The sequence below is a fragment of the Platichthys flesus genome, chromosome 22, assembly GCF_949316205.1.
Source record: "Platichthys flesus chromosome 22, fPlaFle2.1, whole genome shotgun sequence".
NCBI classification, from domain to species: Eukaryota; Metazoa; Chordata; class Actinopteri; order Pleuronectiformes; family Pleuronectidae; genus Platichthys; species Platichthys flesus.
This window is the reverse complement of record NC_084966.1, coordinates 2,907,732-2,924,303: the sequence shown is the minus strand read 5'-3', so window position 1 is coordinate 2,924,303 and position 16,572 is coordinate 2,907,732. Positions and strand designations below refer to the sequence as shown.

General features: G+C 44.6%; 2 protein-coding genes across 4 annotated transcripts; one reads left to right on the top strand and one right to left on the bottom strand.

Moving 5' to 3' along the window:
• The first annotated feature begins 868 nt into the window (after nt 1-868).
• slc15a1b (solute carrier family 15 member 1b) lies at nt 869-8,028 on the top strand. The gene is made up of 23 exons (XM_062380763.1): nt 869-979; nt 1,220-1,257; nt 1,409-1,493; nt 1,843-1,984; nt 2,197-2,316; nt 2,406-2,505; nt 2,990-3,080; nt 3,170-3,250; nt 3,589-3,671; nt 3,811-3,897; nt 3,984-4,073; nt 4,219-4,263; nt 4,356-4,388; nt 4,482-4,570; nt 4,694-4,775; nt 4,870-4,986; nt 5,071-5,208; nt 5,373-5,419; nt 5,564-5,671; nt 5,765-5,879; nt 5,965-6,102; nt 6,253-6,360; nt 7,119-8,028. Exons 1-23 carry the CDS (start codon nt 973-975, stop codon nt 7,359-7,361), a joined length of 2,187 nt encoding a protein of 728 aa, XP_062236747.1. The 5' UTR covers nt 869-972; the 3' UTR covers nt 7,362-8,028.
• Nucleotides 8,029-8,199: 171 nt separating this feature from the next.
• On the bottom strand, nt 8,200-16,063 carry stk24b (serine/threonine kinase 24b (STE20 homolog, yeast)). Of its 3 annotated transcripts, XM_062380764.1 has the most exons (12): nt 15,279-16,062; nt 14,411-14,502; nt 13,158-13,388; nt 12,917-12,973; nt 12,573-12,681; nt 12,101-12,258; nt 11,730-11,915; nt 11,494-11,642; nt 11,259-11,382; nt 10,952-11,020; nt 10,436-10,572; nt 8,200-10,182 (listed from the first exon to the last, which is right to left on the bottom strand). In XM_062380764.1, exons 2-12 carry the CDS (start codon nt 14,471-14,473, stop codon nt 10,149-10,151), a joined length of 1,317 nt encoding a protein of 438 aa, XP_062236748.1. In that variant the 5' UTR covers nt 14,474-14,502; nt 15,279-16,062; the 3' UTR covers nt 8,200-10,148. The 3 variants fall into 3 exon arrangements, with proteins under 3 accessions (XP_062236748.1, XP_062236749.1, XP_062236750.1); XM_062380765.1 differs by lacking the exon at nt 14,411-14,502 and having other exon boundaries at nt 15,279-16,063; XM_062380766.1 differs by lacking the exon at nt 8,200-10,182 and having other exon boundaries at nt 10,432-10,572.
• Between the last annotated feature and the right edge of the window lie 509 nt (nt 16,064-16,572).

Genomic DNA, 16,572 nt, shown 5'->3' with positions numbered 1-16,572 from the left:
GAAAAGGGTTCAACAGCACGATCATACTAGGTATGTGAACTTTTAAATGTGATCTTATTAGTTGGTTGAAACAACATGCCAGTGTTTATTGACTTATTATGACAGATCAGATGCTCTATGACTACAACAGTGCAATGATAGTGAGATTAGATAATCCTTTATTACTTACACTTCAGGGAAATATGCACATCAATAAAAGTAAGAAGTAAGAAGTTAGTAAGAATGTAATATGAAAACAAGGGCATGTACAAATAGACATCAGTTCATTATATCTACACAAGTGACACTTAACTTGTGAGTGCTTATTATCTGATAGTATGTCAGTGTAGGTGTACAATGAAGTAGTCTGTACATGATAATAACTATTTATAAAGCACCTTTAAAAACTGGGTGTGGTAAATGACAAAGCGGATACAGAAACAAGCGCAACAATGCGATTGATGAGGATCAATAAAAAGAAGAGTTGCAAAAAGCTAATAAGAGTAAAAGCAGTAAAAGATTTTAGAAAGTTTCGATGGAGGCCATAATTGAGACTATTCAAATACAATTATATTGCAATCATACACTTAATGTGTATTAAAGAAGTTTCCTTCCAGTTAATAGCAAAACTATGACGACTGCAGCTTTAGCAGTTTACCTGACGAATCTTCTTTATCTGTGAGGCAAGATCCTGTGACTGAGGTCCCACTGCCATAAAGTAATTTCACCCACACACACACACACACACACCCACACACACACACATTCTCACACACACACACACACACACACACATGCATGTTGGGAGGTGCAGGTGACTTTACTGCGTGGAGTCCAGCATCAGTGGGCGTTGCAGGAGTTTGATGAGAGGTCACATAAGAAGCCGCTCAGCTCCGTCTTAGTGTCGCTGGTCTGGACTGGGATCACTGGTCTCACTGCCTCTTTGTTGAAGGATACTGTTGGAGAAGGAACCAGTAGGGACACAGTGCAGCCATGGCAGGTGAGTCTGGAGAGGGACCTTGTGACTGGGACACTTTTCACACTGGAGTTCTTGAGGAACATTCTTCATTCATATCCCACTTTATATTTCTTTTTCCTTTTTCACAGTGTCTGTGCTTATATTTCAGCAAAACATGGAAAACATATATACCCAACCAGTGTATTTGGCAATTATAGTTATAATAACATTGAATATATCATCCAAGACAATCTGTACTTTTATGATTTCACATTTCTGCAGAAAGTGGTGAGGAGAAGAAGAAGACCCGGCCCAAAACTGTAAGTCCAACCTTTACCATACTGTTTGTAACATGTATTCTTTACTGTTTGATATCAAACAAAACTGGAAGGATGGAAATTCCACCCCCAAGTGGATGGTTAAAGTATAAGAAGCTTCTCATTGATAATAATTTGTTTCCTGTCTTTACAGGCCACCGTCTGTGGCTACCCAATAAGCATCTTCTTCATCGTGGTCAATGAGTTTTGCGAACGCTTCTCCTACTATGGCATGCGAGGTGAGTCGGCTGTTTTGGATCGTTTCCTTTTGACTTTATTCATATTTCTAAAGGGGTTTTTATTTTCCTTTGCCTCACCAGCACCTATTGGTGGAAAGTAGATTTAATCAAGTATTGTAATAACGTCTAATCCTACAGGTATTTTTACTTTGCTAAACTCAAAAGATGTGCTTTAACTTTTACTTTGAGTCTATTAACTACTTTATATGATATAATATTTTCATTCATGCACTGAACAGACATTGGAGGCATCTGTCCTTCGTCATTGTGCCAAATGGCAGCAATATTACAACAAATCGAACTGCTAACTTCCCTCCATCCCTCCTCCTGCTCCCTCGCTGGCGTGCAGCCGTGCTCGTGTTGTACTTTAAGTACTTCCTGCAGTGGGACGATGACTTCGCCACCACCATCTACCACACCTTTGTGGCCCTGTGCTACCTGACGCCCATCCTGGGGGCCATCGTGGCCGACTCATGGCTCGGCAAGTTCAAGTGAGTTCCAAAGGCTGCAGGCAGGATTGCATTGTGCTTGTTAAACCGTGCAGAACACATGATCACATGTTAAATACATGCAAACCTGTGGCTCAGCTGTTAAGTTTGATCCTTGGATTTTTGATCTTTGTGTATCTTATCTTTCTGAATCTGATGTTCCACTCGCTCTTTCCTCCTCCCTCCTCCCTCCTCCTCTTCCCCCCTCTGCACAGGACGATCATCTACCTGTCCATTGTTTACACCTTGGGACAAATCATCATGGCTATAAGTGCCATCAACGACCTCACAGATGCCAACAAGGACGGAACCCCCGACAACTTGCCCCTCCACGTGTGAGTTGAGCCCGCTCAGAGCAGCAGGACAGTGTATCAACACTAACAGACACGTACTGACAGTGTGTCTGTGCTGTTGTCCCCCTCAGAGCTCTGTCCATGGTGGGTTTGATCCTCATCGCACTGGGAACAGGAGGAATTAAACCCTGCGTCGCTGCGTTCGGTGGAGACCAGTTTGAAGACCATCAGGTACACAGAGAGTAAAGGGAACAAGTCACAGGATCACCATGTATCTCCATGAATACATCAATATAATATTAATGACGAGATGTGAATATGAAATCCAGAATCTTTTCTTTAAAATCCTTCCTGGAAAATCTAATTTATCCCTCATACACATAGACCCCACCCTGTCCCTCATGCACATGCACACGTGCACACACCCAAGGCTGCACACAAGCATTATCTCTCTCTCTCTGAGTGTGTAATTAAACAGACACGTCTCTCAGCTATCTCCGGTCCTCTCGTCAGCACTTCTTGTATCTGTTTTGTTCCAGCTGGTTGTTTATTAACCGACGTGCAGGTACATGTCCCATCAGTCTTTATTACACTGTTCAAGGCCGGGGACAGAGATTATCTGTTAATATTAAAGATAATGCTGAAAGGTTGGTTAAAGGTTTTATCAGGTAAGAAAAGTGCATCCAAGAATCGTCTGACTTGCTGTGTCCAACAGGAGAAGCAGAGAGGCACCTTCTTCTCCATCTTCTACCTGTCCATCAACGCTGGCAGTCTGCTGTCCACCGTCATCACCCCCATCCTCAGAGGTGAGAGGGCGGCGGACCATGAAACATGGGATTGACACAAATGTGGACTTTGAAGCAAACATGTGTTAATGTCTCTGTGTGGTTTCCAGCTCAGGAATGTGGGAGCATTCCCCAGAAGTGTTACCCGCTGGCCTTCGGTGTCCCCGCCGCTCTCATGGTCGTCGCTCTCAGTAAGAACTGTCCATTTCTTTTTGAGCTGTTGGTTCTTACCTGCAGATCAGTGCTATTTGTAATGAGGAAGGATTCATTAAACATCCCCTGCAGACATAGAAGACAAATGAAAACAACACTAAAAGTTTATCATCACAATGAATTGTCTTGTGTTGTTTTTCCACTAAAAAGTAAAAGACTTTTTTCACAATTCTTCAAATGAAAGCTTCCCCTTCACCTTCATTAACCAAGCCTGTATTTTAAACAGCAATCAATTGACAATCAATTAACAATCGATATTTGCCTTTGACAAAGACCTTAATGTTTACATATGTGTAACATGTGTGTGTGTCTGCAGTTGTGTTCATTGTTGGAAGTGGCATGTACAATAAGACGGCCCCTCAAGGCAACATCATGGTGAAAGTCTGCAAATGCATCGGGGTAAGTGATGTATTCACAGCATGAGAATTCATTTTACAAGGTTTTTAAATCAAACCTTCGGACGTCACATCTGTTCACAGTCTCAGCTGCAGTCTTCATTTCAGTCAGAGGCTTCAAATGTCCTTTCTGCTTCCTGTAGTTTGCCATCAAGAACCGCTACAGGCATCGCTCCTCTCAGTACCCCAAGAGAGAACACTGGATGGACTGGGCAGACGAGAAATACACAGTAAGTGCAGCACACACACACACACACACACACACACACACACTCACACACATATTTTTAACAGATATTTTCTCTCTTCTGTCTAGAAACTCCTGATCGCTCAGGTGAAGATGGTGCTGAAGGTTCTGTTCCTCTACATCCCACTGCCCATGTTCTGGGCTCTATTTGACCAGCAGGTATCTACTGATTGGCTCCCTCACACACTGTAGTATGTGCTTGTGTGTGTGATTCCCATCTTGTGCGATACACAGAAACACCTCTTGCATGCTCTTGGGTTCATGTCTGAAAACGGTTAAGATAAGAGCTGTGTCTCCTCCTCAGGGCTCGAGATGGACGCTCCAGGCGACCAACATGGACGGGGACTTTGTAGGTTTCCAGCATTTCTTTACAAAATCACACTTTATTTGCTCAAACCACAATAAAGCCTCATTTAAAGTTCTTCTTCTCCTCTTCAACAGGGAGTCCTCATCATCCAGCCCGATCAGATGCAGGTAAGACCAAGCGTTTGTCCTATTTGACTTTTCCTGGTGTCTACACGCTGTTGGCGTGAGCTTTAAAGGTGCAACTCACTTTCTTCTCACCAGACTGTCAACCCCATCTTGATCCTGATTCTGGTGCCAGTCGTGGACAGTTTGCTCTACCCACTGATTGCCAAGTGCAATTTAAACTTCACGTGAGTTAGATTTTAACAGTTGACGATGAAATCTTATATTTATCCAACACACAACATTTGTGTCCTGATGTGTTTGAATATGCGGACATGAAATAAAATGTGTATGTGTGTGTGTGTGTGCAGTCCGTTAAAGAGGATGACTGTCGGGATGGTCTTCGCCGCTCTGGCGTTCGTGGCCGCTGCTCTGGTCCAGATACAGATCGACGTGAGCACAACACACACATGAGAAACAGCTTTTAACAACCTGCACCTCGTGAAACACAACTCACACAAACAACCCTCCTGCTCCTCTCCTACAGCAAACCCTGCCCAAGTTCCCATCAGGCACTGCGAGCCAAGCCAAGTTCATCAACATGGTGAACATGCCGCTGCCCATCAAAGCAGGAACCCATGACTTTACCCTGGAGGCGTACACGGTACACCAACAATTCAGCCTCATTGAGACTTAGTGGCTCTGCTCTGAGACGTATGGACCTTGAATAACGTTTTTCTTCCCACAGGCGAATGAGGATTTCCTGACCTTCAATGAACCGTTCCTTGTGGTCCTGCCCAACATCACCTACGTGGGCAATATGAAGGATGGCTCTCGGAATACTTTCGTCATCTTCCAGGATGGATTTCTACAGACAGTTGTACCTGTGAGTATACCTGGCCAATGTACAGGGTTGAAACTTGATCAGAGTACTTGACTAAATATGATTTCAGTTGGACTTGAAATTGTGTTGATCCTGTTTGATTCCTTTCTCCACTGATTATATGAACAGATGTGGACAGTATCTAAAGTATCTTTTTGTATTTGCAGTTCACCGACCTCACAAAAAAGCCGGAACAAGGAGCTAACGCCATCAGGCAAGTTTCACATTATTACGAAGCCTGTAAGCATTTGTGTAGAAGGCCTGAGAGGACACAAGTACTTTTTTGTTCTATTACATTTTGATTTGTTATATTGTTTCTAAAGTGTGGTTTTCTCACCTGTCATTCTCCTTCCCTCAGATTCCTGAACGGCTTTAGCTCTGCTCTGAATGCCACAGTGGGTGACCTGGACTTCAAGGAGATCCCCACTAGGAACATGTCAATATACGTCAACGTGCCACAGGGAAAGTAAGACTGATGTTTCATTATATACACACACGTCACATGCAGTTGTACTTTAGAGGATGTTTGCCCTGAACGGTGTTTTTCTTCTGGTGTCAGTGCTGAGTTCAAGATCAAGAATGAGGCTGGAGATGAGTGCATCTACAATCAAGAGCTGGGCTTCGGCAGCTCGTTCACTCTGATGATCCTGCCCACGTTCACATTCGGGCCAAACGTAGGTGGTGAAAACACCTTGAGTCACAGTATATGACACTTTTTCATTGATGGGGCTCATCTGGATTTCTGTCTTTGTCCCGAAGTGTGCAGATAGCATCCGATCAGTGATGGACATCAGGCCCAACACCATCCACATGGCCTGGCAGATTCCTCAGTATTTCCTCATCACTGTGGGAGAGGTGGTGTTCTCTGTCACTGGCTTGGAGTTCTCCTACTCACAGGTAGAGGCTGCTTTCATCATGCATCTGACACGGATTCTCTTTCTATGACTCTAACACTCCGTCGTATGTCGGATATTAAAGTTTATTTTAAAGAGGCGCGTCACTTTTGTTTTCTGTAACATTCGGTCCTAATGTGGTTTTGCTCTGCAGGCCCCGAGCAACATGAAGTCTGTGCTCCAGGCTGGATGGCTGCTGACTGTGGCTGTCGGGAACATCATTGTGCTCGTCATCGCAGAGGCTATATCACTCCCAGACCAGGTGGGCAGATTGTCTTTCTAACAGTAGACGTGTATTCTCCTCACTGACCCTGGACAAGTTCATGCCTATAATTTGTGCATGAAACTGGATGTAAATGCGTTTGATTGAAGAAGAAGATACAGTTCCGGTTGTGACTCAAGAATTTCCCCTAAAAGTTTCGGTGGAATGACAACATGTCTTAAAGGTTCATTGTAAACCTGCTGTGACACAATCAAAACATTCATCTCAAGGTTTTCCTTCATATAATTAATGTAATTAACACTATTGTCCAAACTCTCTGCTGCCCTCATGTGTCCAAAAAGCAGTTCAGACCCTATTCTCACGACCATATAACTTGAGTCTGATAAATAACTCATATTATATTAATGCAACAACAATAAAAAAAAGTGCTAATTTCACTTCGTTGTAGGGCTTTAATGCTTAACCCCATTAATTATGTAGCTTTACACTCTAACTCTAATATGCTGAGGTCCCTTTAGTCATGTAGAAATCCATGCACCAGTGCTGGGGAGCAGAAAACACAAGTTCCACTTCATATTAAACAGATGCATCTTTCTCAGGTTCTCATTATGTAATGTGGAGCACTCAGGAACATAGGAATTCAAATGTTTTGTCTTTATATTAATCCTCTCCTGGCTTCATATTTGATGGACAAATATTAGAATCTTCTCAAATATCTCTCCTCAAGTGCAGCTCTCTAAAAATGTCCTGAGCTAAGATCAACTTTGACGCTGTGTGTGTGTGTTTGTGGTCTCTAGTGGGCTGAGTACGTCCTCTTCGCCTCTCTGCTGATCGTCGTGTGTGTTATCTTCGCCATCATGGCCTACTTCTACACCTACACCGACCCGACCGTGATCGAGGCCCAGTTTGCCGAGCTCGATCCCGATGAGAAGAAGCGGAAGAACTCGGTGGAAATGGCCAGTAAGAACAAGGTCCCCCCCCGCGACAGCTCCTCTGACTCCAGCTCGGACGAGGATGAAAGCCGACAGTCCAAGATGTAAAGCCTCCTCCCTTTCGTGCCTGTGAGTGCCAGCACCTCTTTGGCCATTTTGGCAATGCAGTGTTGTACATGCAGTTAGAATGACTGGATGACCTGAGGGAAATGGTGCAGAAAACGTGAAGAGCACACAAACAGGGCTTCGATGGGGAAGCTCTTGCTGGACACTATTAGTGAAGGATCACGGCAAACACTATTATCTCCCAATCGTTTAAAGACGTTACTCAAACATTTAAAATCCCTGGCTCACTACTGATTATTACTTTTCCATCATGCAGTTGTAAATTACTTTTTATGATTATTTCTTTTTGTTTTGCATCTTAATGTGAAACCATTCCAACATTTTTATTTATTTCCAAGCACAGTGTGTTGTATGTATTGTAATATACTGTCACTATTTTGTATGCATGACCTTATCACATGCTTCGGGTTAAGATCTAAATCTGAAATGTCTGTCGTTCCCATAAGGAGAAAAACACCTGTACACGTGTTGTTGGTAAATATTTATATCAGCAGTAGTTTTGTAAAAACTATGTAATGGCTTGATTTCAAATACATTTCCTTTTCCTTGGCTTGTAGAAACCCTTTTGTAATTATGTGAACAATATCACACATGTATTGTTTGTGTTTAATGATAACATTTGATGACTGGCAGTAAAAGTGCAGCCAAGGCTCATGGGAATGTGAGTTATTAACATATCACGCTCCGAGGGTTGGCGTAATAATCCGCAATAATCCGCCATAACAATAATGAATGACTCTGCCAATCCAGCAAGTACCTGAAATCTATAAAAAAATAAAAAGGTCCTCATGGAGTTAGAAGAAAAACAAAAACGTGCAAGTTCTGTTACCATTAGATCTTTATTTCTCATGTCACTTTGAAAGCTTACAAGGAGCTTACATTTAACTTGGGAATTCTCAAATGACACAAGCAAAGATTATATACAGTACTATAAACTGTCAGCTATGATAAAGGAGACCAAATGTACACATTTTTGTAGTTATTTCCGTAGCATATGTTTTTCTGTAAGGTATAGATATTTTTTGCCCATATCCATAAAGCATTCCATATTTCCATACTTAACTCTTTGCAGTTATAAAAATATCAGATATTTCTTAATTTCTTTCAATCCCTGTGTTGACAAGTGCGTCTTGATGCAACTCCTCAACATTATTGCTGCGTTAGCACAGTAGTAAAATTCTGGAACTCTTAAGTAAACATGTATAGTAAAACATGGCTATTAGCAACTTTTTTCGTTTTGTGGTTCTTTTTTCCTCCTCTTTCAGTTTTTCTTTAAATACTCGACACACTTTCAAAGTGCAAAAAAAACTGATCTGAAACTTAGGAGAAAAAAAAAGGTGCAAATCATACTACAAACATCCGGTGAAAGCGTAAAAGAGGACATGGCACTTCTCTAGCATGGCGTGGAATCAGAGCACGCACGTCTGGAGCGAGGGGATCTGGATGGCGTTGGTTTCTGCAGCTTGGCGTGTCCTGATCTACGGTTTAGTTTGGCCATGAGCAAGTGTCATGATGTGTTTGCCTGCGGCGGTCCTCATCCCTCACTTTAGCTTTGCAAGTAATTTAATGGAAAAATAATACTTCACATGATATCACCATTTGAACCATAGTGGTTCCTGTGTTATTAAGAGCCGCTGCTGACTCGTCAACCTTCATCTTTGTCCTAAACAATTTAAAAACGGACTTAAATCGTCTAAACATCAGCACAGGAAGGAGCTCCCTTCCCTGACTACAAGGACTAAGGAAAAGTTTCTGCCTCTAAACAAAATCAGCTTAGTATCAGAGTTAGTTCAATGATTCAGCAGGTGATTGAAATGAGAGATCGTAGCTCGGTCACACCCGAGAGAAAACACTGATGAATACTGAACAGAGTCTCACTCAACGACGAGTAAATAAAAAGTGTTTGATGAAATGCCAGAACATAGATGTGTGTATGTGTGTGTGTGTGTATTTTATAAAGGCAAGGCATTTTCTGTTCCGTCGGAGTAACTCTTGAAATCTTTAAATATCTACTTTTAAACATTATCAATATCAACAAAATGTGCATGACCATTTTGTACACAGTGATTCATTTCCCGCAATGACAACTTGTAATCATGTACAGCATGGCGACACCCTCCCTCCCCCATCCGCCTCCTCGCATTGCCTCGGAGGACAAAGTCCACTTAAAGCACTTTACCTGAGGTTTCATTAAGAATGCTGCAATTTGCCTAAACAGGGAGTCTTACATACGCAAGAGCACACATGCACGCACGCACACTCGCAGACGCACACACGCAGCTTGCACACTGATATCCCTGCAGGTTCATCAAGCATGCTTTCAGAGGTTCTGGGGATATGACGCCTGCATTCAGAAGGGGACTCCAGTCTCGTCTGGGGTTTGGGGGGGGATCTTCGGCTCCTTGCTGAGCAAACTCTGAGTCCAGAGCCCAGAGTCCGACTTGGCTGTTGTCATTTTTCCCCGCGGGTTGAGCAGACCTTAGAGTCACAGCCAAATCCACGAGGGGGGGGGGGGGGGGGTTCTGCTGCCCCCCTTCTCTTAAGAGGCAAAAAGAAGCTCTCCAAAGTATCTTCCGCTTCAGAGTTCAGTCATTTTTTTTTTTTTTTTTTACAGGCTGGGGTTGGTGGCCCCCTCCCCACACTCAGGAGCTGAAACATGGTCAACTGGTTTTGAATGCGTTGACCCCCTGACTTTAAACCCTCTGAAGTGGCTGTGGTGTTGGGGTGGGTGGGCCTGGGAGAGCAGGGCGGGTAGCAGAGAGCAAATCACTATGGGGAGGAGGACGTTCTGCTTGTAGAGAAACTGCAGGAAGACGAGACAGGAATGGCAGAGATCAGGAAATTCTGTCTGCAACTCAAACTAAACAAATGCTAGATCTGTTGTAGGAAATCAGGTGAATATCAGAGTATATTTCAATCGAGAGCTAAAAGAAGCCAAAGGATGCAAGACAGATGCCGACCTGGCGATATTGTTATTGGACAAGTCAGGCATTACTTTAGCTCTCAAACAGATGTTAATATACCAGGTCTGAACTGGGTCAGAGTGGGACTGTTACCTCTGCAGCCTGTGGACCATGTGGGCCACCAGGGAGTCGGAGATGCTGGGGTAGGACTCCTCAGCCAGCAGGATGGCCTCCCTCAGTTCGTCCAGGACCATGGGGTTCCCGTTCACCTGCTCCTGTCTCGCCTTCAGCTGAGAGCGGGGAGAAGGTAGATTGGATCATGTATTTCATGGAAAATGTTCAGTCACCAATGCAAGAGAGAACAGGAAATACAGCCTCTAATCAGACCAGTCACCCATAGATTAGTTCAGTGTTGGGGAATGAAACCATTTACATATTGTTCTGAGCCTGTGGACTTTCAAGGACCCCCTGTGGTCCATCGACCCAGTTTTAACTACTCAAACTAACCCAAAAATATAAGCAGTGAAAGCAGCCTCAGGTCAGTTCAGGCACCGACTACACCCTCGGAAAACTCCACTCTGAGTCTTTCCAACGTAGAGAAGTCATGAGTGTAAACAAGACTAATCTGTGGAAAGCCCTGTTGTTTGTTATCCACATATAGCTCCTTACCTCAGCTAATGCAGGAGAGATGACTGTGGCCAGGCTCTGTGAATAAGGCCTCTTTGGAATGTCTTTCGTCTGCGGACCAAACAGAGAGATGTGAGATCAGGAGAGAGGGAGTGGGAGTAACACAGCTTCAACTTGGGGGGGGTTCTTTTAAGAGCACAGCAGGCAGCTTTCCCCAAATACATCACACCAGCTTATCATGGGTTAGTTCTAAATGTGGGATGGGGACGGCTTTTGCGTTTCTGAAATGTTTGACACAAACAACAAGACACAGGTTTGTCGCTTTCTAGGAGACAAGCATTGGTTTCACCTGATCTGCGGCCCCCGACTGGCCCTCTCCATTCTGCAGCTTCTTGGGGTTCTTCTCTCGGATGGTGAAGATCCAGTCATCACTGCCAAAGTCGTTCCCTCCTGACGCCTGGCCATCCTGCTCTCTGATTGGACAGATACCAAACAGGAAAGCACTAAGTGGAGTGCAATAAAATGCAGACACGACCCGTAAGAACGATGAGGAATCGATTAGGATTCTGAAAACAGCAACTTACGAGTCCGACTCATCAGAACTGGACTCTGCGGTTCGAGACTGCTCAGCCTTCCACCTCTTGTACTTGTCCACCAGCTCAGTCAGGTACGAGGTCTTCTTCGCATGGCGAACTATCAGCTTATGCTTCAACAGCTCTTTGGCAGTTGGTCTCTGTGGAAGAGAAGAAACTGAGTCAGGGAAAAAGATTCTGAAAGCCTGTGCAGAGTAAATAGTCACATCTGCAAAGGAAACGCTTACAAAACTGGGCTCTTTATTGAGACAGGCCTCGATAAATTCCTTGAGCGGTTTACTGTAGTTTCCCTCCAGTGTCGGCGGGTTGTTCTTTGGGATGAGGAATAAAACCTTCATGGGATGGAGCTCGGAGTGCGGCGGCTCGCCTTTCGCCAGCTCGATGGCCGTGATGCCCAGAGACCAGATGTCAGCCTGAAATGCAAAGGGAGACACTGTGACAGTTTTACTACTTCATTTTCTTCCCTGGACTCCCAGCAGAGATCCTCTTTCATGGGTCTAGCAGCGTTTCCATACGTCTCTGTTCTAGGAGCTCGAGAACTCTGGAGAATCTGTATTGAGGTGATGGTATGAATAAACATCAGCGGCTTTGAACGTACCTTAAAATCGTAGGCTGACTGCTTGATGACCTCGGGTGCCATCCAGAAGGGCGTGCCGACAAAGGTGTTGCGTTTGATCTGGGTGTCGGTGAGCTGGCCGGCCACGCCGAAGTCTGCCAGCTTCACCTCCCCTTGCTCGGACAGCAGCACATTGGCGGCTGTGGGGGGGGAGGAAGGATAGAAGGTGTGATTCGACTCAGACTAGACACTGAGCGAGAAGCTTCCCTACGTCTTCAGTCACTTCTGTCAAAGCCGATTATCTGCATCACCAATTTATTTAATAAACAAGGAAACAACTGTCAAAAGCCTTTTAGTGCTCGCCTCAACTCCCCACTGACACACAAGCTACACAATGAATGAAACCCTGAGTGGACTTCAATGCCATTAACGTGTTATGTGATATTGGTGTGATGTCATTTAGTCAGCTGAAATCTGTGTCCTCTAACAGCAGCACTCTCTGTCCGTCGGCTACCTTTGATATCCCGGTGGATTTTCTTCTCCGAGTGCAGATACTCCAGTCCCTTCAGGATCTCCCTCAGGATGGTGGCGATTTGGGTCTCGTCCAAGGCTCCGGGCTCCATCTTCAGGACAAATACAAATGGTGAGCTGTGGCTGTTGGCTAAGGCCAAAGATAAAAATACTACTTTTGTTCAGATTCAAAACAGGAGGCACACCGATGTACAAATAAAATAGGAATATGCAAGTTAGAAGTATTTCGGGCCTTGTTAGACATTTTCTGATGTGTCATTAAACCAGTGTACATGAGTAGGAAGAAGTACAGAGCTCAGAACAAGAGTAGCTCTGTGAATCACTTACCAAGTCTAATGCTGAGCCTCCTCCTAGATACTCCATAATGATCCATAACTTAGAGTCCTGGAACAGGGGAGACAGAGACAGAAGAGAATGAGCTGTGATGAGCGCAAGGCGTCATTAGGGGCTCTGGTGCATTTAGGATTATTCAGGGACAATCGTGGGTAGAAAGAGAGAAATCCTTTTAAGTGTCACTAAATCTGATGACTTGGAGGTTTGGTTTCCTGGATAAAATAACAAGGATCACCTTCAGGTAGGAGCCGTAGTACTTGGTGACAAAGGGGCTGTCGCACTGGCTCAGCACTGTGATCTCCTGCTGGATGTCTTCGATCTCGTCCTCGGCCTCCTCCAGGTCTATGACCTTGATGGCCACCACTTTCTGCGTGCGGTTGTCGATGCCTTTGAAAACCTCGCCGAACGAACCCTTGCCAATGCGCTCCAGCTTGGTGAACAGCTCCTCCGGGTCCGCTTTGGTATTCTGGCGGTGATTGGGAGGGGGAACAAAGCAGGGAGGAAAGGGAAGGAGGGGGTTTTAAAAAAAGAGGAAAGAAACAGAAATAAAAAAGGAAAGTTTGAAAGGAAATAATTGTCGGGGAGTAAATAGGAAACGCCAGCAGGGTGCCATTCTTACAGGATACATTAATTCACTCATTGCAACACCTTGTGTTTTTGTACAGAAAACGACACAGGAGAATAAAAGGGAAAGAGCGTAATAAAATGCGGATTAAAAAAGAATTTAAATAACACAAACATGTGTCTGAATTACATTGTAGTGCTTCAGTATCCAGCTGTATCTTTGGGGTTTATCGTCCTTATTCATCCCACTTCCATGATTCAAATTGAAGATATATGCCAGTATATTGATTAGTCTATTAAATGTCTCATGTCTTGTGTTGTCCTATCAACAGCCTAAACGTTGTCCAAATTACATGTGGAATATTGCCAGACTCCTCTCCTGTGCTGTGCAGTCTGACAAAGGATCTCTGAATTTGTATTTCCAACTTTTCAGGGGTAGCACAGTGCATGTGTGTATATCTGAGCGTGGAATGAAAAAACCTAATCATACGCCGCAGGAAGTGAAGTGAAATGACTTAACTCTCCAGAGGCCGTTATGTGGGAAACACAAGAGAGGTCGCTGACAAAAACAACTTGCTTTTATGACCTCTTTTGAGCAGGGAGACGGTCGATACGTCTGTTTGGAGATCACAGAAAAACAGCCTTCTTACAAAAGAAGGGATCCTTGTGTCACCAGAGGAGATTGTGTCAGTGCCTTGAAATAGATTTGTGAGGAAAGTGTGGTGCAGAGCAGATGAAGAGGTGATAAAGGGATGAGTTATTCAATAAAACAGAGAGATGCTTTGTTGGGAGACGGGGGGGGGAACTGGAACAAGAGCCTCTGGTCAATACTGACTTGTAGTTTGGACCTGTATTAAATCAATGTTTGCATTGAATTAACAAGCAACCACTTTGATTCCACTCGCCTCAGTGTCCTTTAGTTACCTCTGCACAGGATGTTTTGTTTTCCACTGCACTCTTTATCTGCTCGTTAGCAGGATTACGCATAAAACTACAGGATGGATCACCTCAGTACTCTGTGGAGAGACAGCAAAACCTTGTAATCTAAATGGAGTGACACCCTCAGTGTGTGTCTGCAGTTTATCTCGTCTCCTCCAGGTTCTCTCCAGATTCTGCATCTACACTTCCAGACCAGATAAGCCTGCCACAAGCAGGCCCAGGGAATACAATGTGATGCATTGAAGCAGTTTACATTAGGAGCAGTTATCAGCTCTACTTATCAATGCAACACAATTACTCCCTATAGGCACCATCCTAAAGATGGCAGGCGAGAAACGAGGCTCATGTGTGCACCATAGATTCTACCTCTTTTTAAATATACACTCACATCTGTTGTACCATAATTTGACTTATTCCTATGCTCTTGTGTTTGACACTCTTTGTGTTTTGTGTGATACTGGATGCCTGAATTAAATCTAGTTTCTTTCTTTCACTTTGTACAATTTATAATCCACCTTATTCTCATGTTTTTCTATATATGACCCTGGACTTTCCTTCTACCTGAGAACCATGGAAGTAAAGATGTTGATTCTCTCCACAGGGGGTCCGCAGAGCTCTGCTGCCTTCAAGGGATGGAGGAAATATCTGAACCGTGCTTCTCCCTTCCTCTCTTGACGAGACGTGGCATTAGATTGCAAATTATAGTCGTTGTGATCCCATGAGTAGAAACAACATGTCCTGCATCTGCAGCTTGGAGAAGTGCGCAGTGCACGAACCCAAACCAGGAGTGAAGGAGGGGACATTTTGTTCCGGCACTGACCTCCACTACAAGCCCCACACACAGCCTTCTTACCTGCATCCCTGGCAGGTGTCCCTGGACGGGAGAATGGGCCATGGTGCCGCTGCTGCCTGGATGTGCGCCTCGTCCGGCAGCCGCAGCGCTGAGCTCCTCCCCGGCTTCACCTCTGTGTACAGTCCCGCTGAATGTCAGCAACCCTCCAGGACCAGTTTACTCAGAACCGTAGGGAGGTGGTGCTTTTAGGTGAAGGAAATGTCCTCCACACACACCGGAGCTCCTTCTCTTGCGTCGGAACAACCCACGTCCCCCAAAAAACAGCTGAGCAAGCTAACGGGCTGCTGCTAGCTAATGCTAACCCTGGAGAAATCCGCAATGTTAGCTTGCTAACCGATGCTATGCCTTAGCTAGCGGGTTGAATCCAAACTCAGTGGAAACATGCTGCTGCAGCAAAGTCCACTTTGCAGAAACGAGGAGCCAACAGCAGATGTTTTATCCCAATGAGCCAAACTGTCCCTTCCTGCACGCGGATTCTCTGGCTGACGGGCTTGTCAGCTAGCTAGCATGGTTAGCTCGCTTGCTAGCCGACCTGACGAACGTTGTCAGCGGACGGACTGGGAGCTGGATCCGCCTGCATGCCGCAGATGTCAGCCACGGAGCGGAGGCTTGGGTGCAGCGATCCCCCCGCGGTTTATTCTTCACTTTGCACCGACTCGTCTCCGGCTACTGCTCCGGCATCCGCGCCGAGGATCGCCCGCCAGTGTTGTTGTTTCCCCCCTCTCACTTTCGTACCGTACTCTCGGCCATCTTGTCGGTACCCGTGACGCCAGGCTGGGCGGATCCGGATCCGGATCAACAACAACACCCCGACCCCTCTTCTCCTCCAGGTGATGGAGCTGGAGTCAGGTGGAGCCAAGTGATCTCCAGGTGAGGGTCTGCTTCTGCAGAGCCACACTAAACAACACAGCTACATGTGAGCTGGGGATTTGGTCCAGTCAGTGACAAAGTGTTATAAATAAAACTATTTATTATAAAACTATTAAATTAAATCGTTATATTTTGCATGAACGCCTCTTGGATCCCATGCAGCATTACATGAAATATCTGGACTCATGATGCACCTTAGGCCAGGCAGTTTTATTTATAAAGCACATGTCAAACACAAAGGTAGATCCAAGCTTCTGCATAAAGTACAAAATCTGTACACAATGTAAAAAAACAACCTGAAGGAGTAAAATAATATAAATAGGTATATGTAAAATAAGAAATAGTTATCAGAAACTTTATTACAATTAACTACAGATCAATAAAACCAATAATTGTATTCGATACAATATAATTGTCATTCACA

Coding starts and splice junctions, on each gene's coding strand:
- slc15a1b (XM_062380763.1), top strand. Junction 4,074..4,218: donor GGGCTCTATTTGACCAGCAG/GTATCTACTGAT, acceptor TCTCCTCCTCAG/GGCTCGAGATGGACGCTCCA. Junction 4,389..4,481: donor TCCAGCCCGATCAGATGCAG/GTAAGACCAAGC, acceptor TCTTCTCACCAG/ACTGTCAACCCCATCTTGAT.
- stk24b (XM_062380764.1), bottom strand. CDS start 14,473: ATGCGTAATCCTGCTAACGAGCAGATAAAGAGTGCAGTGGAAAACAAA. Junction 12,974..13,157: donor ACTACGGCTCCTACCTGAAG/GTGATCCTTGTT, acceptor CCCCTGTTCCAG/GACTCTAAGTTATGGATCAT. Junction 11,916..12,100: donor AGTCAGCCTACGATTTTAAG/GTACGTTCAAAG, acceptor TTTGCATTTCAG/GCTGACATCTGGTCTCTGGG.